This window comes from Ixodes scapularis, unplaced genomic scaffold (genome assembly GCF_016920785.2).
Source record: "Ixodes scapularis isolate PalLabHiFi unplaced genomic scaffold, ASM1692078v2 PGA_scaffold13__105_contigs__length_92229423, whole genome shotgun sequence".
NCBI lineage: Eukaryota > Metazoa > Arthropoda > Arachnida > Ixodida > Ixodidae > Ixodes > Ixodes scapularis.
In genome coordinates, this window is record NW_024609839.1 from 64,585,564 (window position 1) to 64,611,230 (window position 25,667).

General features: G+C 44.8%; 1 protein-coding gene across 1 annotated transcript; it reads right to left on the reverse strand.

The window, feature by feature from the left end:
* Positions 1–966: 966 nt before the first annotated feature.
* Positions 967–25,667, reverse strand: LOC115309671 (beta-galactosidase). The gene is made up of 15 exons (XM_040503403.1): positions 25,584–25,667; positions 24,710–24,873; positions 24,222–24,372; positions 23,107–23,170; positions 22,735–22,829; positions 21,686–21,866; positions 20,159–20,339; positions 19,576–19,619; positions 17,072–17,190; positions 16,352–16,429; positions 13,657–13,737; positions 11,012–11,119; positions 7,534–7,668; positions 6,163–6,378; positions 967–1,270 (listed from the first exon to the last, which is right to left on the reverse strand). The coding sequence occupies exons 1-15, from the start codon at positions 25,665–25,667 to the stop codon at positions 1,058–1,060; spliced, it is 1,914 nt and encodes a 637-aa protein (XP_040359337.1). The 3' UTR covers positions 967–1,057.

Consider the following 25,667-nt stretch of genomic DNA (forward strand, 5'->3'; position numbering starts at 1 on the left):
AGAAAAATAAAAGCCGTTAAAAAAAATTGATATGGAAATTTAGAAAATAATATTAAGGCTTGGCCCCAAGCACGGAAATTCTGAAGACCTTAGGGTCTGAGGTAGGCGTGCAAATGTGAAGTGTTTTGCGAGCGTTTTATGCTAATTGACGTGGTGCATTAAGAATGTCACTAAAGGGGACACTGAACCTAAAAAAATGTTTTTTTTTTCTACCTGATTAGGGCAGGCATATTCCTAAATCATCAAGGTGCCTTTGCACACAGTCTTTCTCGCCGGCCTCTCTGCGAAACTACGAAAAAAAAAACAAAAAAAACTTGACGGGGTTGATTTGGCTTTTGCGACGCAATCAAAAATTGAAGCCCTCTGTGTGACATTTGGATTTTTATACTTTCTGAAATTACCACGTTCATTTCAACGTTCCCAGGCACTCACTTTTAATCGTCTTTATTCGAAAAAGTGAGTTTTTGAATATATAATCATAAAACAAAAAAATGAAAAAGAGACGCACATATTAGCTATATATAAGAAAAATTACAACCTAAAGTATTATAAATCAAATGCCGGGCACTAGTCGGTACATGTCCTCAGAATAGCTCGTGAGGATATGCAGGAACATGAAAGGGACAGGTACGAGCCCTACTCACAACTGGGAATTTTTATATCCTCGTTATCCACAAACGAAGTATACCAGTTTATATCCCCGAAGAACCATGAGTAGCTCTTTTCCTGTGGCTTTCATGCTCCTGTCCGCTCGCGCTACATGTAAATGTGTGAAACGTCTGCGTCTGCGCATGCGCAGTGGCGTGACATCAGAGAGTCGACTTGGGCTATATGGTCACTGAAAACTTAAGAAACGTGGAGCGTGGCGACTTCCCGGAAACCTAATTATCGCCGGCAGTCAATCAGAATGCAGCGTTAGCCGATGACAACACAGCAGAACCAATCGCGAAGACAGACGCGTGTTAGAGATAATAGAACACGCCCAGCGTTCCTCGAGCTGTCGGCCAATATAATGAATTCCCAGCGTTGAACTGAGTCACGCGTCTTCGGGCACCGGTCACGGTCTGTCCGGCACCGCGCCGTTGATCACGGGTGTCTTCACAAACTCGGCGACGCAATTCTCAGAGAGACCGCAGGGCGCGCGTTCCAACTCCAGAAGCAGAAGACGGTTGCGCTCTTGGAACAAGACCGAGGGTACGTAGAGGGTCATCTGCGGGCCCATCGCCGGCCAGTAGCGGCCCAGATTGAAACTGTTCAAAAAGGCGAAGCCCTGAAACGACAGAGAGATCGACACTAACAAAGAAAGTATCACACTGACTTACGATCTTCCGTTTCACAATACATGTATATGTTAGATTTAAGCGCCGCTCACACATATGCCACCGAGTAAGACTGAGAGAGACCAGACCGGTCTTTAAGCCTCTTGCGACTTCTTAGGACCAGCTCCGCTGCAGTGGAGCTGGTCTCTCTCGGTCTTGCTCGGTTGCATAGGTGTGAACGGCGCTTTACCTGCTGCACCTCCTGCACGGGTGCAGAAAAGTGTAGGGCGGCGTACTTCCGGTCGTATCTCAATACACGTGTCGGAAGTACACTGCCCTACACTTTTCTGCACAAGTGCAGGAGGTGCCCCCGGAAATCGAACGAAGCTATGCGCAGTGCAAATCGTCCGCTGCTTTTGTAACGGTAGTGGTGACGTCAGAGAGACGCCGAGCTCTGATTGGTTCTGAAGGAAGGATGGTGGGTAGACCTCGAGGCAACTTGCTTTGAGGTCTAGCCACTATCCTTCCTGCTCTGCGTCTTTTTGACGTCACCGCAACTCGTGCTCAAGAAGCTGACGACTTGCTCTCCGCCTCCGCATTAAGTTCAGCCGCAGATGACGTTACGATTCGATGAACCCAATCAAGCGGTGCTCAAAAGTGCACCGTCATGGTGGTTCTAGTCTCTGTTCGTTTGCTGTCACGAACTAAACCAATCACGCGCAGTAAATGCGCCACGAGCCTGCGATTTGTTTTTTTCTGTGCGTGATTCGTTTAGGAGCTGACAGCAAATCCACAAAGACAACGAGCACCCGTGACGACGCACTTTCGGAGATGATTGATTGGATCCGCCGCTTCTTAGCGTCAGCTGTGGTCGGACTTACAGTGAAACGGGCTTTGCAGTCTACGATTATCTTGCCATCGCTCCAGTTCAACAGAAAATCTTCGGTATGTTCAAAAGTCCCCATGACGGAAAACTGCTAAACTTGAGCACTTGCAAATATTCGTCTTATGCCCACAAAAGGAATAACAAAAAAAGGAACATACAAGCGTTGAACGTACCGCGTGCCCCCAAATCCGGGTGACGCCTTCAAATTGACCTACTAAATCGTCTCGGTAACGTAACGCGTTATAATTTGCCACAGAGGTTCCCGATGGTGGTAGAAACACCGCGTACGAATTAATAATAATAAAAAAAAAACTCGAAAACTGTTGCTCTTGTTGTTTTTTTTACTTAATTATATATATATATATATATATATATATATATATATATATATATATATATGTATATATATATATATATATATTATTTCTTTTTTTACCTACAGCCAACGTTACTAAAACACTCAGTTGGGAAACTCCCATAGAGACAGCTTTGAAAAAGTGGCCCCAATCTGTCTCCGAGCACCGAGCTAATGACGAACACAACACCATTTCCATAACCATTTCTCCCGCAGCGGCCACTCGAAGAACTGCACGTGACTTCTATTATGGCTTAAGAACAGATACAGTGGAAAAGGTTACAGGGTTTAAAGAAAAGTTTATTGACACTGTAAACTGCAAGACGTAAATCACACCGGTATACAATGGGAACATGTACGCTACAAAGATCCAGGGACGGAGGTAACGAAAAAACATAACTTAGCGGTGCCACCCCCGCCTCCCCGGCGGACGCGCCGCGGTCAACTACTGACGTTAAAATGCACCTAGGTCAGGACGTGCTACCTGAAAGGCCCGCTGAGGCATGGTTGAATGAAAACAATATTAATTGTTCCGCAAAACCTTGCGAACTAAAGATGATAAAAACATCACGCGCCCATCATTTGGTACTAAACTCCAATAAATTCCATACAAAAAGAGTCTTTTCCGCTTGTTTTTACGCAAAAACATGCTTTCTAAAAGCTCAAGGTGACCACAGTACAGACAAATGATAAAGAGTGGCGCTGTTGTCGTATTTAGCTCGGTCTCGGTGGACGTCAGCGGCCCAGGTTTCGACTGCGAGTTTCCCAACTGAGTGTTTTAGTAACGTTGCCTACAGCGTTTGAATGCCCACCGCGCACCCCACTACAACCGGCAGATGGCGGCAGCGCGGCCATCTGCCGGCTTATGTCAACTAGGCGGTCGCGCCAAAGGAAGACGCGCTTTTGGAATTATTGGTATTGCTGTATTACCGTCGCGCGTTTTTTCCCTTCTGTAATGGTCAATGCTTGATTACTTTCTCGTTCCCGTTAAAACAATACATGGACACAAATCAAATACAAGCGATGGTTCGTCGTATTATTTCATCTGCAGGTCGTCTGCTCTGGGCGCGAGCGGCCGGGGCCACTGCCGCCATCTGTCGGTTGTTGCGCCAGTCAGGGCGTGCTCGGTTGACAGCCGGGCTTCCACAACAGGTTCCATAGAAACTAGAGCCTGCGCGCTCCGTTTGGTTGCGTTGGCTATGCCACTGATCCTAGGCCAAGCGAGGGCAGTGGGTTTTCATCACGAGGCGGTCTGCGACGATCCTGACAAAGCACTCCAATTAACCCGGGAAACTTCTTTTTTTGTTTTTCTTTTTTAATGCTCCGTCATGACTCATCTCCGTTGCCTTTGGTCCGAGGCGTCAAAGATGGAATTGTTATATGCTGTCGGCAAATTCAGTAAAAAATAATAAAAGAAGAAGTTTCGCCACGTGACGACGCAATTTCAGAGACGGCTGGCGTCTCGCAAGCGAAGAAAAGCCAGACATTAGGGCGCGCAATCGGGCAACGTATAGAAAGCCGTGGGAATGCGGAGACAGGACGCCTGCGTATTCACTGCGTCAGTCGACCAGAATCTCAAATGTTTTCGTGTTTGCGAATGTGAGGATCAATGCTTTATGTGTTGCGTTGTGTGCCGTGGTGTCGGGAAAAGTATGCCGGAGAAGCGAGGATTCACATATTCTCCTTCCCAACCGACGAGCTACGGCGTGTTCAATAAGGCAATTCCGGAGAAAGTAAGTCACGTTTCGAGCTCTTTGAAGGGATGTTGGCATGTATTTGCTTTATCCTTGCACTCTTGTACTCAGCTTTTTTTTTTTTTTTTTTTTGTATTCTCAAGGAGGGATAGTAGCTATTTTTAGAATGAGGTACGACTTTCAAATTGTTTTTAATACTTTGTTGATTTCAGCATGCGATTCACCTGCGCAGAGTATTCTGCTTTGTGTTCTAGCTTTTGTATTTGACATCACCGACTATGATTTAGCAGCGCTGTGGTCGAGGACTCCTATTCTGACCTACATAACTGAATACTTCGCCTCTGTGTCTGTAAAAAAAACAAAAAACAAAAAAAAAACACTTTCTCACGATGCATGCAGTAAAAAAATTGTGCCTTAGGCAGGACGCAAGGTCTGCCCCAGCCAGAAAGCCTTAGGCAGGTTGCAAGGTCTGCTGTGTCAAAAAGTTAGCGTTGTTTTAAAAATAAAATGTGGAGGAACCACATCTCTGTAGACCGACATACTAAAACCCGAAACGGAGGCAAAAAGGAACTTGTTTCACGAGACGAACTAAACATTTTCTCACGTTCATTTATTACATGCCTTCTGACACCTAGTCAGTCAGTCACATTTTGTGTGGCATTTCCTTGTTTCACTTTATTAAAACTACCTGTCTTTTTTAATAAAACAAATGACTCCTTAATTAGCAAGCCGTCACTTATATTTGTATATTTCAATACAAAAGTGTCCATCCAACTTTTGGTGGGAAATCGAGAACGTGCTGTTACTTTTATGTCATCTACCAGGAAACCACCTGGAAGGCGCTAAGCTTTAAATACTATTTCACATATCTCCTAATCGTGTGGTAACCATGGCCATAAAAAAAAAATATGTTTCTAATCAAAATATTTGTGATTGCAGTCCAGCGCTTTGGTTTTACAAGGGAGATTAAGTGAAATAATTGTGGAAGGGGTGTAGTCACTAAAAGTTAATCATTAGTGTTTTCAGTCGACGTAACTTAATAGACGAACTGTAGAAGTTAGAGTTGTTATATGAGTTAATCTTAAAATACTCTAATTCGATTGGTTACGTCGTCGTCACGCACGGGTAAGTGACATTTGTGCAGTATCTCCAATAAAAGCTACATACCGCCCCCTGTTAGCGCGTCGGCACAGCGGAGACCAGTGCCCAGCCGCCTGTCGCTTTTCCGCTCGCTGGCCTAGCTACAGTGACGTCACAGAGCGGGCTGGCAGGCTGTAGTTTCTAGAAGGTGTTTGATCCCTAAAGGGGGGTTGAGAAAACCAGTTGTCGTGCATTTTACAATTTTTTTTTTTACACCGCTAAGCGCATTTGTTAAAATTTTAATGCGATGATTCCACCATCTTCGGGAACCTGGGGTAATTCTCTGCACGATACGTTACCAAGCTTATGTGTCACTATAATAAAGGCTTTAACACGAATTGCGGGCACGCGGTGAATACCTCACAGATCACCGAAGCATAAAGGGGTCAGCTTAATTTGTAAAAATACAGTAACCGAAAAATAATATTAACATTTTCGTTTAGAGAACAAAAACAAGCAATGCACGTCGGGGGAAAAAAAAAAAGAACCATAAATCCGTCGAACTTTTCTTAGTTAAACCACATCTCGTCATCAACGTGGACCGAGCTTTTTATACATGACATCGTGAGACCATAATGTCACGTGACGTCGCGGTTTAACTTAACACCACAGTGTCATGTGACGTCATGGTGAAACTTTGACGTAATTGGCCGAAAAAAAAAAGGGGGGGGGGGGGGGGAGGGTTCTACGACAGACATAAGGGCCCCGGGTGCCGGATGGCCTAGCGGCGCCACTGCGCTTGCGCACAATGACGTCACGGGACGACTCTTCAGAAAACTCAGCAGAGGATCCGTAACCAAACATCGTCAGTAAAATCAAACTGCTCACCTTTTTCCATCCGTCTACCTGGAGAAATGTGTCCAAGACTTCGCCTTCTGGTCCGGGAAAGTCTGCGATGTAGGCCCCTATGCCTTCCGTTTGTTGGTGTGAAGAATTGACGTTAGAGTCGATGCTCTGAAGGCCGGATAATTCGCTCAGCGGGATGGGCATCATCGACCACCGACTCAAAACCTTTCCGGACAATGTTACGTTCGATATAATGCCCTGTAAAAAAAGAAAAGTTTTGTGTTTTATTGTTAAGGCAGTGAACCACCATCTTTAATAGGCATGTAAAATCGTTTGTTTGCTTGGCTGTCACACTTACTATAAATTACACTTGCTAGTTTTTGTTTCTTACTTTTTTATATGTTCAAATCTTTCTAAAACAGAGTGAACTAAATTCACAGACTTTTTTGAGACCGTGTGTCACCAAGCGGGTACAGCTATCGTAACTATCATCGAATGATTCTTGATCTTTTTTTTGTCGTGTTCAATGCGTTTTTTAGTGTGAAATAGCGTCGGTGCTATAGACACTTTTCAATTCAATTCATGTTAATTTACCATTTTTTACAATAGTGGAGGCTGAGAAAAGAAGCTGCATGGTCATCTTGACGGCTTCGTAGCACCACAAAAGTTTCACCAGCAGCGGCAATGCGAGTACACACGCAAGTTTGACATATTACGGGTGTACATTATGGGAAAACAAGAAAGTTAAACAATATTAGCTAATGAAGAGAACAGTGAGTACGAAAACAAAATCTAACAAAACAGGAAATACCATACAAAGGCCAACTCTAGTTCGCTCGTCACACAAAACATAAGAAATGTGCGTGCCCTCCAGTAGCTGCGGCGTCGATATTATTTGAGGCCGCCATCATTTGGTCGTGCACAGTGAACACGCGATGGACACGAGCACCGCGTCAGTGTTCGGTGCACACTCGGGTCCGCATGTATTCGGCGCGAATGCAGCATCAATGCTCGGCATTGACTCGGATCCAATCGCGCGCTTCGGGCAGAAAGCGACGCCGAAAGTATGAAAGCCACCAGTGTTGCTAGGTAGACTTTTGAAACGGGTCGATTATGCACGCAAGTTGAATGGTTTAAACAAACCAGTCATTTGAAAACGCAAAGATTAAAGTTAACTACAGCCAATTAAAAAAAAAAAAAGAGAATAATTTATCCACTTTGTATCGGAACAAAGAAAAGAAAGAAGCAGGAAATGTTTGTTTTTTAGTGAGTGCGAGAAAGCTTAAGTTTCCTCAATTTTTTTTTAGATATTTCACTGCATTTTTACATTTTCTGTCTTAGAATGGCGTTGGATCGTACAACCGTACCGAAATGCACGTATTTTCCCTTCTCTTCCTTTGCTCGATCCCCTACCTTCGTGTCGTTGTTTCCAGATGCGTCTGCAATCCGTCCTTGGTTCTCGACCACGATTGCCAGGTTCTGTCCTTTCTTGATGGGAACTAAGACGTCGTAGACATTGTCCATGCGAGATAACAGCCCCTTGTATTCCTGAAACAAAACAAAACAAAAACAAACGAAAAGATCAAGGCCACGATTGTTTAGTGGGGCCTCACATTTACGAAATACACAAAAAATGCATAAATGAGTAATTAGGTTACTGAGCATTAGCTAAAACATAAACTTAGAAGAGTACAAATTACTTAATTCCCAAATGTATCTGAGCACAAAACTGAATACTAAAAATGGTGGTTCGTTAGTTTCAGAATGTTCTCCTTACAGCTTGTTTCGCAATTAACAATCAGACAGCTAACAAAAAAAAACAAAAAAAAAACCTTCAAACCCCAGACTACCTTACTATAAGGGCAGAAAAGTTTATTCTCATATCCTCTATATTTACAAATCCCATACCCCCCCCCCCCCCCTGGTTTCCATACCATAAAAAAACACAGACAAAATAAAGCTATCGAATTTTACCAGTGTTTTGTAGCAGTACCACCTCTGTAGGACACGGAGTTTTTTTTTTTAATATTATCTTGTAGACACCCTGTGCAATCACGGTAATCGCTCAGATGCACTTCTGCCCTGTTATCTAAGAGGCCAATGCTTTCTTTTAGGGTTAGACAAAAATTAATGGCCAGAAGGTCTTCTCTGACGTAAAGCACTGTCAAATGACAGGCTTGCTGACTACGAGGCGAGGATACCTGTGCTGCCCTTTTTACCATATCAGCACGATTGTGCCTCAAAATATTTCTCTTTAAATGTGTCAGCAATCACAGATGGCTTAGCAATAACATTCCAAGTTGTTAATTTTTCCGACCTTCAGGAACCTTCATATAAAGACACGGGAGTAACTTTCGAGTAACGTAACAAGCGAATATCAATTACTCGCAGAAAGTAGAATGGTTACATTCCTATAGTACACACTGGCGACACTATTTGTAAGATATGACGTTATTTCCATTAGTGTATAGTAATCTTCCGCAGAGGATTTAGGGTGCGTAGGAGTCCGGCTGGCTGAGACTGAAACTAAAAGACACTGCTCGGGCAATTAAATAAGCCACACTTCAGCCGTCTTGGTGCTTCAAATAATTGTTGCCAATTATCCGGAAAATTATATTGCAGAAAAACTGGTTTCCATCCCATAGAAATGTTAACCCCCCCCGTGCGGCAGAGCAAGACGACTTAGCCTGAGCTTCCTGACGCTGTCCCTAAATCTCGAAGAGTCGCCGTTTTTAATCGTAACAATCGCCAATGGCGCCATCTCCATACTAGCACCAGGATGGAGTACAGATACTCAAAGATTTTCTTAGTTAGTTGCTAGTCTATAGTTGTCGTCACGTCAAGAAAAAAGCAAAACAATTTGCTCATTCTTTATGCGCTGCACGTAGTAGTCTGTGGCGGTAGCCCGTGCTTAGTGGCAAGACCCCATTGACATCGTCACCACTTCTCCATCGTTCAAGAACTCCGTTACTACATAAACTCAGTTATGGAACTTCCCATAGACGCTGTACGTTTGAGGGGGTCCAAAACCGCGTGTTCGACTTTTTTTTTTTTGCAGCGAGGTGGCGCCGCTGGCGTATTATTCTACGCGTTGTCGTCTGCTACTGCTTTCCGGCTCCAACTGCTTGCGAGTCCCGACCCGACTGCTCTCGAGGGTCAATATTGTTTTCGGTTGGTTTTTGCTCTTTTGACAGTAAAAATATACAATTTGGGTATGATAAGCGGTAGGACCGTTGGCATACGCTTTGTATTGTTGCAAAATTCTGCCACCTTAGCTGTTCTGACAGCGTGATTCGTTTCAAACAACCAGAAATCGTCGGCGCCACTTCAATCCGGTGACGTATACAATCTGTTATCACTTCGGCAGTGTCACCAAAGCATGACGATACTGTTATCAACTGTTTGTTTTATGAACTGTTATGCCATTGGCCCGTGGCAGCGCTATATATACTTCCACGCGTGCCCGGAATAAACCGTTCTTATCCTGGTAGTCGACCTGCCTGTTTGGTCTTCACGGTCATGCGTTACCGGGAAGGGGCCATGACATGGCGAAGTGACAACACGGTCAAAGTGAGTTTCTACCGTAGTAGTAGATGTGCAATCTTACCAGGGCAAGTTCATTACTGGCCGAACATCCAGGACATCTTCGCACAAAGGCGTCTCAGGTGACCCCCTACTTTCGGGCTTCCTTTCCGAACGCGGGAAATCTTCCGGGAAAGTCGCAAATACGCTTTCAGACTCCACTTACCCCGTGGCGTTAGGACGACTTCTCCACGAATCTCATGCTCGAAGTACTTCAAAATTTCCTCTTCCGCTAAGTGCAAATCACAAAGGAAGTCCATGTGCGTTATTTCTTGCCAATTGAACTTTCTCGCCCATAAGGCGCGTCTTTTCTCGTCCAAAGGAACTTTGAAGAAATGTCTCGCCATAGTAGCTGACACCGACCGTTTACACGATGTCGACACTCCGGTGCGCAGTACGCCAGCGGCATATTTTGATAAAATTGTAGACTCACAGATTGTCGCTTCACAAGTTCTGAACAATGTGTGAACTTTGATGTCCTGATATAAGTTTCTCTGCGTTGTCTTTCCGAGGTGTGAAATGCGCGCGGGCGTCCCCGTCGCGGCCGTTGCAGACAACCGAGGGACTGTACGCGCGCGCGATCAAATTTTTGCACCGATAGCAGACGACACTTGAAATATGGTTTAGGGTCAGCAGGAACACAGATGCAATGTTTTATTGGTTAAGAATATCTGAATTATTGCGTGACTGACTAGCAAGAGGAGAATAAACAATTTGAAAGTCGTCTGCTGCTGTCAAAAACAGCGCCGCAAACATCCGTGAGCTCTGTAAGCCAGAAGCAACGGCCAGAGGCGCGACGTCATTGTTGCTGATAGCGAGTATTAATTAATGCCGAGCGCGCGCCCTCTGCCAGTCGCCACGCAAAGGGACCCCCCTCCGGAGCGGGGTTCCATAACTGAGTTGGTTATATTATATTAACGTTGTTCAATACCAACGACTCGCTGTATAAATATCCACACAACCCAATTATCATTAAGGCGTCTGGTCGCCATTACACCATGCCTCATGCAATTGCCAATTCCAAAGTTCTATCAAAACTCGTTGAATCAAACAACGATGCTTTTGGCGCTTCAAACGCGCACGTCTGGATAAAATAACATAAAGATAATTAAGATGCATTTACGTATACCTTAGTTTAACTCGCGAAGGGGCAGATTATTAACGTCCCATTAGTAGTGGGACTTCTTTATTTTTTACTACGGTGTTTGAGTTGAATACGAGTATGGGCCACAGATGTCTTCTTGCTGTATCCATAAAAGACGGCCCACCAAGAAAAAAAAAGGGGAAAACAATAAGTTTGTAAGCTCACATTTTCGACGTAGACGTAACCACGGTCTCGAAGTCCGGGTATGTGCAGAACCGCCGGGTCCCGAGGCCGGAAAGATATCTTCGTGTAGTAGATCATCAAGCCGTGACCCTGATGTACCAAAACGTTCGTTTCCTTTAACTTTAGTGAGCCTAAATGCTTAACTAGGGAACAACGGCAACTTGTCGACAAACGCTGAATCAATTATAGAAGTGCGTGACGGTCTAACTCTCGCAAACGAGAACAAAAACTCTGTGATCGAGATTTTTGCCACCAACATGGTTCAACTAATGATCACCTTTACGACGGATTGTAGCAAAGGCTACGATCCATCCAAGGCAATCCCATGCCGCGTGAAGTTCGTGACCTCCGGGAGGGGTGCAGGGACGCGTAATCACGTGATACGTTCACAACGCTGGATCGACTGGGATGGCTCGTAGCCAGGGTGGAAACAAATTCAGCTTTTTTACAGCGGCGGCTGTTAAGGGCTCGTTACCCCGGTTTCGTGTCCGGTACCAAACAAATGTCGACACAAAACTCTGGAGCACTACCACCATCTATGAGTGACGGCGGCAACCAGACGACCAGTCTGATTGCCACCGTCGCTCATAGATGGCGGCAACCTTTCCACCTATCATAGAAGAATGGATAGTTGGGCGAGTTGGTAGGAATTCATCGTAGGAAACAGCGCGCAAAACAGACTAGGACGAAAAAGAAACGCACGGGACGAGAGGGTACACCTTCGCTGGTCTTCCTTCACCAGAGTGAAAAGGCTGAACGTTTTGATTTTTTTCTAATCGAATAAATTACATTTAACGGGGCACTGAAGTCGATTCTGAGATCGTCCTTTTGTGGTTACAACTCAATCTAGACGCTCTAAGCATCCCAACACACCCGAAATCGCAATTGTCTGTAACATATTTACTCGTTGAAAGCGTGTTCAAAAATCGCGACACGGCCTTTTTGGCAAGAAATGTCTTCCGACTGAAGTGGTTGACGAAGGGCGCTTGTCGGTGGGTTGCAAGCGATGGCTTCGCCCGCGGAGAAAAAGAGCTCTTATACAAATGTGTACCTATCAGACTCTCTTCTAAACGAGTTATTATAAAATCATTCGGAATCTGCGCGTATTTAGGGGCTTTCATTGGTCCACAAAATGTAGTCCGCGAGAGAAGTGAGACGACATGTTTTTCTATTGCCCTGAAATGAATAGGTGGTTTCGTAATATAGGACTTGGTATATGTGGGAACTAACACATTTTAAACAATATAAAATCAAAAACGACCTTTTTTTCAAAAAGACTTCAGTGCCCCTTTAATGATTTAAATCACTTCCATTTTATTTAAATCAAGGCAGCTAGAAAATAGTGAATCTTCATCACTACATGCGTTCCTGAACATGGCGAATTGATTGACCAATCCGTCCGATCACTGATAACAATGCGGAAGAAATAATTACTGTAAATTTAAAATGCACTTTAATTAATGTTTTTATTAACCCGACATACTAAAGCAAAAACCGCCTGATCTTTTTTTTTTAATTAGCTAAAACTTTTATTTGATTTTTTTCACGTTTTAATTTGCTCGCAATAAACATTCATTTTCTAGTTTTTGTTTCTTTCGCGTTCCAATTTGCTTGCATTAGGAAGTTACTTAACTCTCGAACGAAGTGTATGGTAGAAAGAAAGCTCAATATTCTCCGATCTGCTCAGTAGATAACAACGTTCTGCTCGTTTTCAGCCTGATATACACCTTTCCCGTTTAACGATTGTTTGATTTAAATGCTACCTCAACAAATGCTCATAAAAAGCGTCAAATCACAGAGCAACGGTAAATAAAAAAAAATAAACGATTATAAAAACTTATTTTTGCGGGGAAGATTCGATTTAAAACATCGTAGTAAAACTGATCTGATGTAAATCACGATATAAATCTCGATTTAAATCTTGATTTTAATCACGCTGATTTTTTATTTTCCACCCTGAGATTCATAGTAGGGCGAAACGGAGTATTGTACTTGCGTTGCTAAGTTATGGAACATTCACTTCGGTACGAAGCACGATGAACTAAGTTTGCTCTGGCTTTTGGAACATATTTGCCAGCAATAGGAAACACGTTCACCTGCTAGTTAGTGACAGCCCGAGAGGCGTGGCATACTAATTATAGGGCTTCTCGCTTTGTCATTCGTTCTGCCGTGGGCATATCCCGCATATCGGCCGATGCCGTAATCGTATCGACCGCGGAGTGAATAGAGAGTTTTAGTAGATCGTTCCCATGTCTCCGATAACGATACCCGATACTCCGCCACCGCCTCCCATGCGCATGCATAGTATCGTTATCGGGGCTATCGGAGGTATCGGAGGTATCGGAACGATCTACTAAAACTCTCTATTATAGTAGAAGAGCTTTAGGGAACCGTTTTTTCACATCCGATACGGTACCAACTGAGCCTGTGCTATCGCGCATGCGCAGTGCGTACCGCAGGGCTCATCGTACCGTATCGGGTGTGCAAAACCGGTTTCCTAAAACTTTATAATAAGATATATCCGAATCTCGTCACGCCCGCGTTCCTTAAGTTGCCGTGCATACAGGACGCTTCTTTGTGCAGCCCGTGTTTTTTTCTTTTAAGGCAGATAACGATGTCGAACGTACGTGGCCAACTTGTTCGAATGACAAGGGAAACTCGGAGGAGATGATGGGTCCCGTCGTCATGATGTCTTCGAGGCCCATCACCTGGAACAGGAAAATGTGATCGGTGATCGTTGAACGGGCCGGCAGGTTGTACATTGTCAAGAAGCAGCTAAATTAGAGCGAACAGGGGTGAAGCAAAAGAAAGTGCGGTATATTTGTTTCGTAGTGACAACGAGTCTATTTCTGTTTGTCGTCAACACTGAGTGCTCTCTTATTGTAAACATTGACGTACATAAAGTACTAGAAAGAAGTTGTGGAACATTTCACTATAAACAAGTTATGGGACAGAGGAGGCCGTACTTTAATTGTAAGCAAGTTAGGCGTGAAAAAGGAACCAACGCGATGGAAAGGAACAACGCAGTAAACTCGGACAAATAAAATACAATTCCGACAAAACAAAGCTGTATTTTTTTGTTGTTTTTTTTTTTTTTTTTTTTTTTTTTTTGTAGGCAGTAACTGAGGGTTTCGTACCTATAGACCAACACGCGTCCCTGATGTCACGCAGCTGCGGTGGCGCTGTCGACGGCTCTGCGCATGCGCTGAAGCTTCAGTTCATTCGAATTCGGTTTTTGCGCATGCGCAGTGCCCACACCTGATGTGGGCAAACGCGGGCTTGTTTGTAAAAAGCGGGTCAGTCTATTATGTACTATAAAGTATGAATGAAATTCGAATAGCGGAGCGCGTGGCGTATACGATACACTTTGCTCTACCAAGAGGCTACTAGGAACTGATTACAGGGGGAAAAGGGGGCTGCGACGGTGCGCGCCTACTCCGATGTGCAGATATACCCTCGTAGCCCCTTCTCTCGACTCGACAGTTCTATCAGTCCGTAGTCGCCCCTAGCGTGCGCTGCAGGTACTGAAGACCACGGGCTCCGCGGTTCGCAATTAATTAGTACCAAACAGCACAACGTTCATCAACCGAGCGAATTCGCTACCTTAGTGAAAACCAACCATTACTATAGTATCCCGAAAGATAGCCCACCACAAAAAATTGAGAGCAAATCAGGTAAAAATGGGGAGTGCGGTAACTTTTAGGGTGTGAACAGAAAACCGATTTGCCAAATTTGTTTTTACATTAATAAGGGGCTATCAAACAGGCGACTGTCCTACCCAGTCGCCAATGTTCGCTTACTTCCCGCCGTAGCTAACAAACCCAATTTCGGCCGAGGTCGCGATTGCGGCGGACACTGCAATTACTTGAGCTGTGCTATTTTAATGCGACGGCATTAACTGGGGGTCCCATGGAGTGAGCCGACGTCACCAGTTTGAAGCGCGAAAACAGCACCTTAAACCCTTTCTCCAAGTGTAGCCAGCTCGAAGCTACGAAACCACGCGAAAAGCCTAGACCTGGCACCTAGTTTCCCCAATCCCAAAGGAACGAAGTAAAGCTGATAAATTTCCGGTTTCGGTCCCAATGGGTGGCGCGCGTCAACGAGGCTCCCATTGGCCGCTGCGCGTCAGTTTGAACGATCGCTCACCCGATGGCGCTGCGTGTCCGCGAGGCAGCGGCTCCACCGTTCCACGCCCAAAGTCAGCGCGCCGTGCGCCGCAGACGAAAGAATGAAGCGAAGCGCGGCGTGCGTGCTTTCGCATTCACAACTCATAAAAAGTGCTTAAGTGTACCTCGAGTCTTTTTTGTGTGTGTTTTAGAGAAAATAGCAAATTATGGACATAAGCAGGGGCGGGTTATCTTTCGAAGGTGGGGCAACTTTCAGAAAGAAAAAAACCAGAAGCGTGCATGTAGTTTTATCAGTGACCCCCTCGTGCCTTCGACTTCTTTATTTAATTTTCAATATCACGATGAATGATGTGTTCTAGATATTACTCGGACTGCTTATATCCCTCCCTTTTATCTCGTAAATGTATAGACATAACTTTTACGGTATCAAACAAGTGTCCCGAGACGGCGCAACCGACGCGAGCAGATAATGGGACCAACGAACCAGCTTTCAAAGAGCAATTCACGTGGCATTTTCTGTTTATCGTTGGTTCAGCGATAAAACACGTAGAGAAACATGACGAGCACCATGATGGCGCGCGTTTGACGCTGTCTGATTGATACCATCAACTCGTAGTGTCGGCAGCGTCTATGCTTAAGCTGAAACGAAGTGTATTGCGCGAAATTGTGATAAAATGGGCATTAAAACGTGCCTAGAGATCGCGTTTTTATGGGACCAACTCTAAAATGCGCCGTAATCCTCATAAAACTCTTAACAACTACAGTTTTGTGTAGTTTTGTTAAAAATGCCAGCAAGTAACACGTCACGCCCCTATTTGTGTCGCGAAGTTTATCGCGTTTTAATAGAGAAAAGGGCCATGCATGAAAGTAATTTTGGTTTTTATAGCATGCTTAGGGACCGAAGGTCAAGTTTGCTCCGTAAAAGGACGATCTGCAACTTCACTTTCGTGCCAATTTGAATCGGTTAAAGTCATTCGACATTGGTTTAACGTCTATGAAAGCAATAGGAGCTAGTACGGGTACTGAAGACTTGGGTAGTCTCTGCCTATAATCCTTTTCTTGCTTCTCACTCGGTATTTGAGGAAAAGCAATTTCGAAAACTTGTGGTGTGAATTGGACGACTCTTCAATTATTGTGCTTTTCTGGACGCGTGAAGTTCGCACCGCGAATGCATTCAGGTTTCTCTCTTACTTACACGTCTCATTGTAAAGGGTCCTAGCGCCATCTTCGCTTTAGGTGACGGCACGGGCTCCAGGGGAGGTTCGGGCACAAACTATAAAAGAAAAGGCACATTTTCATAGAATTTCTATATGGTCGTGCACGCAGAATTTCTATATGGCCGTGCACGGGCATGCATAATACTACGCGGGTAGTATTATACTAGAGTTCTGTGTTTTCCGAGTTTAGTTTTCTGTGAAGTAGTGGGTCTTTTTTTTTTTTTTTGCGTTTATTTTTGTCCGCAAGTTCGGCGTTTTTCGGTGTTTGTTTTAGTGTTAGGCAAGAAATCGGTGTTTATCGGCACTTATCTTGAAGAAAACCGAACGCGGAAAAACATGCACAGGCAATATGCGAAGGATACTCCGAATATATTTCGGTACTGATAAGAAAAGGAAACGAGATAATGGTTTCCGAAGATATCGTCTTTCTTCTCCAACACAAATTAAAACTGTAGATGATTTCTTTCCGAAAATCTTGGGTTTTTCTTCTTAAAAGACCGCTCCAAATCGTGCTTTCTTTTCACTTTTATTCGATTTTTATGAATCCGGCTCGGCGGTTAATCTTCTGGGTTTATAGCTAGGTGTAGACCGAAAACACGGAAACCTAATTATTACCTGCATATATTTCTTTTCTCGCTATCCACTCGGTCATTTATGTATTTAATATTATTTTTATATGAATCTAGATTTTTCCCCACCTCGCTGATGACTTGGCGCAGAGCCTCAAACATTTCAGTTGGATCTCCAGCCTCGTTCATTGGGGCGTCATAGTCGTAGCTGGTCGGATTTGGAGAGTAGACGTCTTTGTCAAGATTGGCTGCGTAAGTGCATAGAAATGCGGTAATCAGTTTTTCCTATTTTATTTCCGGCAGAAAATGCAGTCTTTTTTTTAAGTGTCTGATCTTTTAAAAGAAGAGTGTGGCCCAGCTTCCAAATGCAAGATTTCGTCAGCGTTTGGAAGTACTTTAAGCACATTGTGCTTAAAGTACTACGCTAAGTAGGTTTAGGAAATGTGTACACTAGACGTATATTGCCTGACAGTGCATTTTTACTTTACTTAAATTATATTTTTTTTTCTGGTACTTTCCGAGGAAAGTGCAACTGCCGACTTTAAAATACATTCCCAAACTTCGATATTATGAAATTTGTATCTCAAAATAATGCTTTGTCAAAAGGTAAGTGGCTTGTAAGTTGCTTGTGTTAAAAAGCATCTAAGCCAGCGTAAAACAACGACAATGTGGCCGCTAAACTTTATTCAATATGCGCCGCCATTTCCGAAAGCACCTGAAGCAACGCATAGAAGTTAAAAATAACATGCATAGAGAAATTTAAGTTCATCCTAAAATATTACGTTAAAAATTAAAGACGTTTACAAATCTCTGTAATGCGAAACTAGATCACAGCTCTTGAGGAGGAGGAGGGAAGGGTACAGATGGGAAGGTATGCCCCTCCCTCTCCTCCTCCCCTCATTTCCTCCTTCTCTCCTCCTCCTCTTCCTCTCCTCTTCATCTTCCAAACCTCTTCCTCTTTCCTCCTCCTTCTCATCCTCTTTCCCTCCTCTCCTTCCCTCCTCCTCTCCTCCCGGTGAATTTGTTCATGAGTGACGTGACACAAAATCATGTGACGTCATTTTCCCCGCTAAATTTAGCAGAGACTCTGAATTGGTGTTGAGGTCACGTGATGTCAATTTCCCCGCTCAATTTAGTGGGAAACTTAACCCGCTAAATTTAGCGGGAAAATCTTCCCGCTAAATATAGAAAAACATTTCCCCGACAAATTTAGCGGGGAAATTGATGTCCCGTGACCTCAACACAAATTTAGTTTCCCGACTAAATTTAGCAAGAAAATGACGTCACATGACTTCGCGTCACGCCACCCATGAACAAATTCAGTTTCTCCGCTATATTTATCGAGGCAGTTGACGCCGTCGCCACGTGACCTCAATACCAACTCAATTTTCCGCTAAATTTAGCGGGGCGGTTACGCCGACCCCGACGGCGACGCTGCGAAACGCGGGAACGGGCGCCTAAGAGCTGCGCTCTAAACGTCCTTGTACTTTACTTCTCAAGATGGTGTTTATAGTACTTTTAGTAGATTGCACCCTGCGTACTTCCTAGTTTACTTGACGTACCTAAACTCTCATCTACATTGTCCTTAACTTCAAGGACTTTTAAGATGTACTTTACCAACACTTTATTTTGTTTCGCATCTTAAAGCATATAATTTTTAACAGAAACCTCCCTAATTACAGAAACTTGCACGTACGTCCTTTGAAAGTCCCCGCTAGACTATAGGAAGATTGATCACCTGACCCATAGACCTCTTTCGTTTACCATCGTCCCATGCCACGTAGTTGATAAATTCAATATGCGTGATGAAAAAAAAAGTAGGGTATTACAATCTGGAACAAGCAAAAGAATAAAGAAAGACAGAAGAAGGATGGTAGAGACATTCGTGTTTAAAACTTGAGCTCCTCCCAGTCGTTTGGGGAGAGCTGAACGATGTTTTCATACCGGAAGTTCGGCGATTCAAGATGGCGGCGCTCGCATAGGAAAGGTCTATACGCTTATTTAGTTCGGCTTCAAAATATAGCGTGGGATGTTAGTCTCGTGTGACCTATGCAATAAGTCTCTGTACCCGCTTACTTTAGCGGGAAAATTGACGTCACGTTACCTAAACTAAACACCAATTCGCTAACGTGGTCACGTCGCGTAATGTGGCGTCACCGTGTCAAAGTGCGGTGGGACGTGAAATCATGGCGTCATGAGACGTGAATGTTCCAGCTTCATTTATAGGGACATGTATGGGACTCTGCGGCCATCGTTTCGTGCGCGACTCCTGATCGCGTGCTGACGGCAAACTTCCACGGCTCTTTTGCAACGTGGATTCCGCACCATGGAAGACAGCCGGTCTTAGCAGCCTGTTAATGAGAGCTCGTTCTGAGCACGCGCTGTAAATATCGGGAATGGCCCCCTGTAAAATGTAGCTTCTTTTTTATTCCTTCAAACAATCCTTTAATGTCTTCTAAACACATTTAAACGATCGCGCCTTATATAAAGCATGACATGAGGTATGGGACTCTGAAATTAAAACTGGATGCAATTATTTTTTAAGCTTTATCTGCTTTGAATTAGGCCGCGATGTTTGTTTAAAACAATCTATACAGTTCGTCACGGGAAAGTGAGAACAAGGGACTATTTACCGCCAGCTGTGCATCCGAAAGAAGATCCTCCGTGGAACACGTATCTGTACCAAACAAACAAAACAAACCAATGCACCGGTGTTATTTAGAACAATAAAAGATACGAGCCTGTCGAGAGAACTTTGCTTACACACACACACACACGCACACACACACGCACGCACGCACAGACGCACGCACGCACGCGCACATACACACATACACACTTCCATGCATACATGCATGCATACATACATGCATATATACATGCATACATACATGCTTACATACATACATACATATATATATATTATATTAAAGGGGGGTATATTAAGTTGGCATGATGCAATGAGTTTGCTGTGACTATGGAATGTTTCAAGTCACCTAACTTGCAACACATTAAGTTTTTGTTTCACTCATTTAAAACAAATGATTCTAGGCAAAATTATTTTAAAAATACATTTCTTATATTTTTTTAATTGTGAGTTTTGGCCATTGGTAGGAGTGCGTCACCAAAATATCTCGGTGCTATCACCAAGCCGACCCAGATGTATTTGCGTTCCCTCCGTCCTACCGAAAGAAGTATACTCAAAGAGGAGCTCACATGTTGACGGAAGCGTTCATGGTCAGCATCTCTCGCAGCGTCTCAGCAACGGCAGAAGCGTTTCCCTCCCAGTGTTTGTCGCCCCAGTTGTCCAGCCAACCCGAGTAGAACTCGGAGTTCATAAGAGGACCGCGGTCTTGGTGACGCCTCTGGGCGGCGAAGGAGGCCACCACGTCCGCACCTGCGTTGGAAGACGCATGGTGCTGCCGGGACGTGCCTCCAATCGGTGTATTTAGCACATCCTAAAATGGACTCCCTCGATTCCCAATCGATGACGTCATAAGAGTGTCATGTTGTCGCCGGCCACGATTCTGGCGGCGGTGCCACAGCGGCTGCGCTGGACGTGACAGAGGCCAGTTCTCCCGTAGGTCGCTATCCGATTTGAAAGTCAACGACAGTCTCAGCAGCAAGAAGTTAAGACTTGGCGACAGCAGTGAAACCGGCGTTCGCTCGTATAGATTTTGCCGGGATCTCCAGCATTAACCGCCAGGATCGGGACATCCGACAGCGTGGCATGCCGTCTTCGGTGACGTCATTTGTTGGTACGGCGAGACCACTTTTAAGTTATGGGCTGAAGAGGACACTAATTAAGACACCAGTCGAAGACCCCCTTTGTCCAGGCACCGTAGTTTGAAGTCACCATCGTCCAAGACAAATAATTTGCGGGGAGCGGCGCGGTTGCTAAATTGCCGAGACTTGGCGCAGATTGTATCTTAAAACTTTCGGGCTGTAAAGCAATAATATTCATATCTTAAAATAAAAGTATGGAAAGCGCTTTTGCAGGCGCGCTACCCCTCCGGGCGCACGCTGCAGAGCACGCTTTAGAAAAGCCGCCTGAGCACCCGGTGTATACAAAGTTTACAGAAACACGATCTGCTAGAATTGGCATTGAGATTAGATTACGTTTTCTTTATGAACCGACCAGGCGCATGCTCAGCCATTTACGCATAGGCGTCTGTAAGTACAGCTTCTGAGCGCCGACATCTTTCTGCTGGCTATACGTGCAGATCGTCAGACAATTAAGGCTCCCTAATGCGTGCCTTCGGTCTCCAGACTGGCGCCAAAACAAACGTATAATCGCTTGCAAACCTCTATCCGCATGCTTTGATTCGGAAACTGGCAACTGTAGCGATCCTTTTCATACCCGTTCATTAAAACTGTTTCTTTCCACAGCGTAGATAGATTGACAGATACGGGACCAGAGAGGACAAGAATAATATCCCTCTTCCTCTTGTTTTCGTATGCTGGATTCCAGTAAAGGACCAACACCTCCTAGACGAGAAGGCCTGTAGTTCTGATGTATCAACGTCACCTAAAGAGGCAGATCCCGGGCACGGATTGGAGCCCGAGTGCCGTGTCAGCGTTCGGTTAAGACTCGTCTCCAATCGGAGAGCGTACGAACCTCAGCCGAACGCTGACGCGGCACTCGTATACAATCCTTGATCGGCGTACGCCTCTTGAGGCGACGCTGAAAATTCAGCAACTTATTGGTGAGCGTTACCGGTAAGCATTACCGGTAAGCATTACCGGGACCGAAGTCGATGGTGGTGTAGGCCCCGTCGTTCTTTCCGCACTTGAGGTATCTGTCTCCGTTGCCGTCGGTGGTGTACAGCAGAACGCCAGGGCCCAGGTGGCGACGCATCAAGTCTTTCAGGTGGGCCGTGTAGACGAAGTCACATTCGTGGTAACTGCCGTACTCGTTCTCAACCTGAGTTCAGTTCACGTCCTTCGGTGATTCCACGGAACGCTGCTGATCATGGGCCGTGGCTCTAAGTTGGGCACTCGTCGAGAGAGTGAGCGAGACAGCCGAAAGCCGCGATTGGTCAGCGCCGAGCTTGTCTTCGGTGGTTGCCAATGGCGGCAACCGGCGATCTCGTTGAGTTTCTCGTCGAGTGTCCAAGTTGCCCCTGCTTTACAAAATCTGTATTTACCGTAACGTGGTCGGGTGAGAAGCTTTTAATGTGAAAAGGACCTTCGGAGACCACCGGATCTCAGACACCTCATACGTCGTGTCACGCTGAGTCAGGACGCGGACGAGACTACGCGTCGAATGGACCGATCAAGCAGGGTCAAAAGCGCAACGTCACGGCGTTCGTCATGTTTCTGCGCGTGTTCTATTGTCGACCAAGTTAAGCGCTGAGAAGGGCGACGTATGGGCGTGTTTCTACGTCTTCTTGCGCTCGAGTGCGCTCTGACTTATGATGAGACGAAGCATAGCGCTGTTACCTCTTCAGGAACGTAGCTTATCACAGTACAAGTAAGCTTATCAAGCTCCTGCTTTATGAGTCAGGGGGCTACACTTTTTTAGGATAACAGTGCTGTCTTCCACGTTTTGGTGGCAGTTGGAGAGTACGACGTTAATTGAATGGACGAAGTTCGAGTACCGCAATAGGAAATTACGTTTTTGTTTTTTTTAAGTCCTTCATAGCTTGTGTTTACACTTCCGTAAACTTTAGCGTGGGCACTTCTTCAAACAAGTCTCTGGCTGTTTTGGATGAGTTAGTACGCGCTTTTTTATCATGCAAAATACTACGACACCTAGTGGCTTGCGCTTGTAATGAAATACGACATATCACCTGAAGCATCAAGACTGGTCCACCGTTAGAATACAAAAGCGGCTTGAGAAGCGGGAGCAGCTTGGAGAAGTAGCGGTCCACATATTTCAGGTATCCTAGAAAGATAAATTCAGGAAACATAAGATAGTCTTGTTTATTATCACGAACAATCGTCATATAAGTTTTTTTTTTATATAAACTGTCTCCTAGAGTAAGTATAGACATCCAAACGGCAGCGTACGATCGATTTAATCAAAACCCATGTCACTCAATCTTCAGTCCCTCTTTGCCATATAAATAAATCACCTGCCGCCTTTACATAGATTCTAGGGCAGCGATAAAGTTTCACGCCCAATTTCGCGAACTCTGTAAAGATGAAAAATGATGGATTACTTTGATCGCTGGATCGAAGTCTGACCGTGTTGTCCTCACTCAGCAGCCAATACGGAAAACCTCCCTGCATGAAGACAGGCACATTATGTCATGTCCCTGGACTTCGTCTCACTTTAGTATGAACTAAATTCAAGACCTAGCTGCAAGCGCGACTCCTTTATTTCTGACCGAACGAACGCTCGTGCAGAGGGAGCACCCGTCTGATCTACAGGTTTTGCTCTTGCAGCTTTCGTGGTTAGACATAATGCCTTATGAGTTCCCAGAAAATATCTCTTTTAGCATTTATCCGGTAATCAGAGGTTCGTTTTCAGAGGTTGAAGTCATTGAGGAAAGTTGGAAGCAGATGATCGCCTCCTTATTGAGGCCTACTTGAATCAGTGGTAACTAGTATATCCTATCTCTTTTGTGAATGTCAAGAAAGGGAAGAGGCAATTAATTTTTTTTCGAAAGCACTTAGGGTATGATGAGGATACGTTTTACGGTTAAAAATAAAATTAAGTCTAACCTGTTTTTATCGGAAAGAGGATACTATAGGGCCTCATTTCCGAAAAAATTACCCTCTGTACATAAATAGTTTTGCCTGATTTTACTTCTGCCGAAAGTCGTTTTGACGCATCATGATATTTTAGCACATGGCTGAGAGAATTACGAGAAATAATCAGAGCACCCCGTGATGCCCTGGTCCTAGTAAACTGTTCTTAGGCTATGTCATGTCTTTCTGTCCAGCCCCTTGTCAAACTTTACGTAACGAAATTACCACTCCTTCCTGTTTCGATGTCGACCAGAAGCACATCGGCATGTCGTCCTCTAGTGATATATATATTTTTAATGAGCTTTTGTTATTCCTTAGTATGATGCCTAACGTTCCTCTAAATCCGCTGTCAAACTGCTTATACATCATACAAAAGACAGTCTGTATACTTGTTTGAAGCATACATATGTATGAAGTAAACATGCTTCAAACAGGCTTGAGGCGGTAACCACCATTCTGAGTCGCCCATCAATTATTTTTGTTAACCTTTTTCTTCTTAGCTTCTTTCATCTTCCTGTATCTTTTTAATTACTACTACGTGACTTACGCCATTTCTCCGGGTTACGTCATTCCTCCAGCTTACCATGTCTCGCTCGGCGTCGATGAAGGGACCTGGCCTGAGTATTACCAGAAACCCGAGGCGTTCCGCGATTTTAATGAACTTCACGATGTCTTCTTGTCCCTCGAAGTCGTACTGGCCATTTTCGGGCTCGTGGCTGCTCCATTCGATGTAGCTAAATGTGCGTCAAGAGAAGGACGAAACAGTGTAAACGTGGTGACGACGCCGCTGGAACTAACCGAAGCAGGCGGTTACTAGTCCTCTGCGTCTTTGGTTAGGCTTAAGAGCGTGTGTACAGTATACGTGGGCTATATTAGCAGGAGGAATCAGGTTATGATATCAACTAGCGCAGAGCTGTTCCTATATAATATGAGAAGAAAAACATGCTTGTCAGTTTGAATGACGGAAGCAGATGGCCCAGTTGGACGGAACGTTTGACGTGGGAACGACGAAAGAATATTTGAGCCTGCAACGGTGCAGCGCAACGTTCGTATTGCCTGAATTGCTTTTACGTTTGAAGGGTGTTGAGGCCCACTGTCTTCATGGTGGTGAGTCTGTCTTCCCACTGCTCCGGAAGTGTCCTGAAGTAGTGCATGGAACCGGAGATGATCTGAAACGGCTCGCCATCTTTTAGGAAGCAGTTGTTCTCATAATCTATGGTGAAGGACCGCTTGTGCTGTGCCCGAGAAAATGGAAGAATATGACAGAAAAGAGTTTTAGTACATCGTTCCGACACGTCCGATGCTTCCGATAACGATACGATGAGCGTGCAAAGGCGGCGGCGGAGTCTCGGGTATCGCTACCAGAGTTACCGGAACAATCTACTAAAAGTATTTAATTATGGATTGATCAATATCGTTCTCCAACGTCACTAGACGAACTCAGTTACAGAACAGCCCATCGACGCATCTTTGACGAGCAGTACACCCCCCTTCCCACAGCGTCCTCCTACCGTCGTTCGATGCGCCACCGTTTTGGGGACGACTGCTATGGTAACTACAGTGTGCTCTATGGAATGCACAGGTTTTGTATCTTAGCGTATTTATGTGGTGCTTCACCGAATACCTTACCGAATACACAGTTTTGAAACGCATCCTTTAGATGGTGCTTAAAGCGACAAGTGATGAAAATGAGGGGTAGTAGGGGAAAAGGGGGGGGGGGGGGAAGCGTAACACCCCCCCCCCCACCCCCCCCCCCCCCAAAAAAAAAAAAAAAAGCTGTACGATTGAGTTTATCTAACGTTGCCTTCGTCTTAATTCAAGTCATCTCGTTGTGTTTGGGGACTAATGGGCAAGAAGAAGGAAGCTTGCCAATGGCGTAATATATACATTTCCACAAAACGTAGAGGGTCTGTGGATGGTTGCCACCGAGCCAAAAAACACTCACCTGTTGGCCGTAGGTGAGCAGCAAGACCTGTGCTGTCGCTAGGAGTGTAAGCAAACAAGCCCAGGACGAAGGCTTTTCACCCAT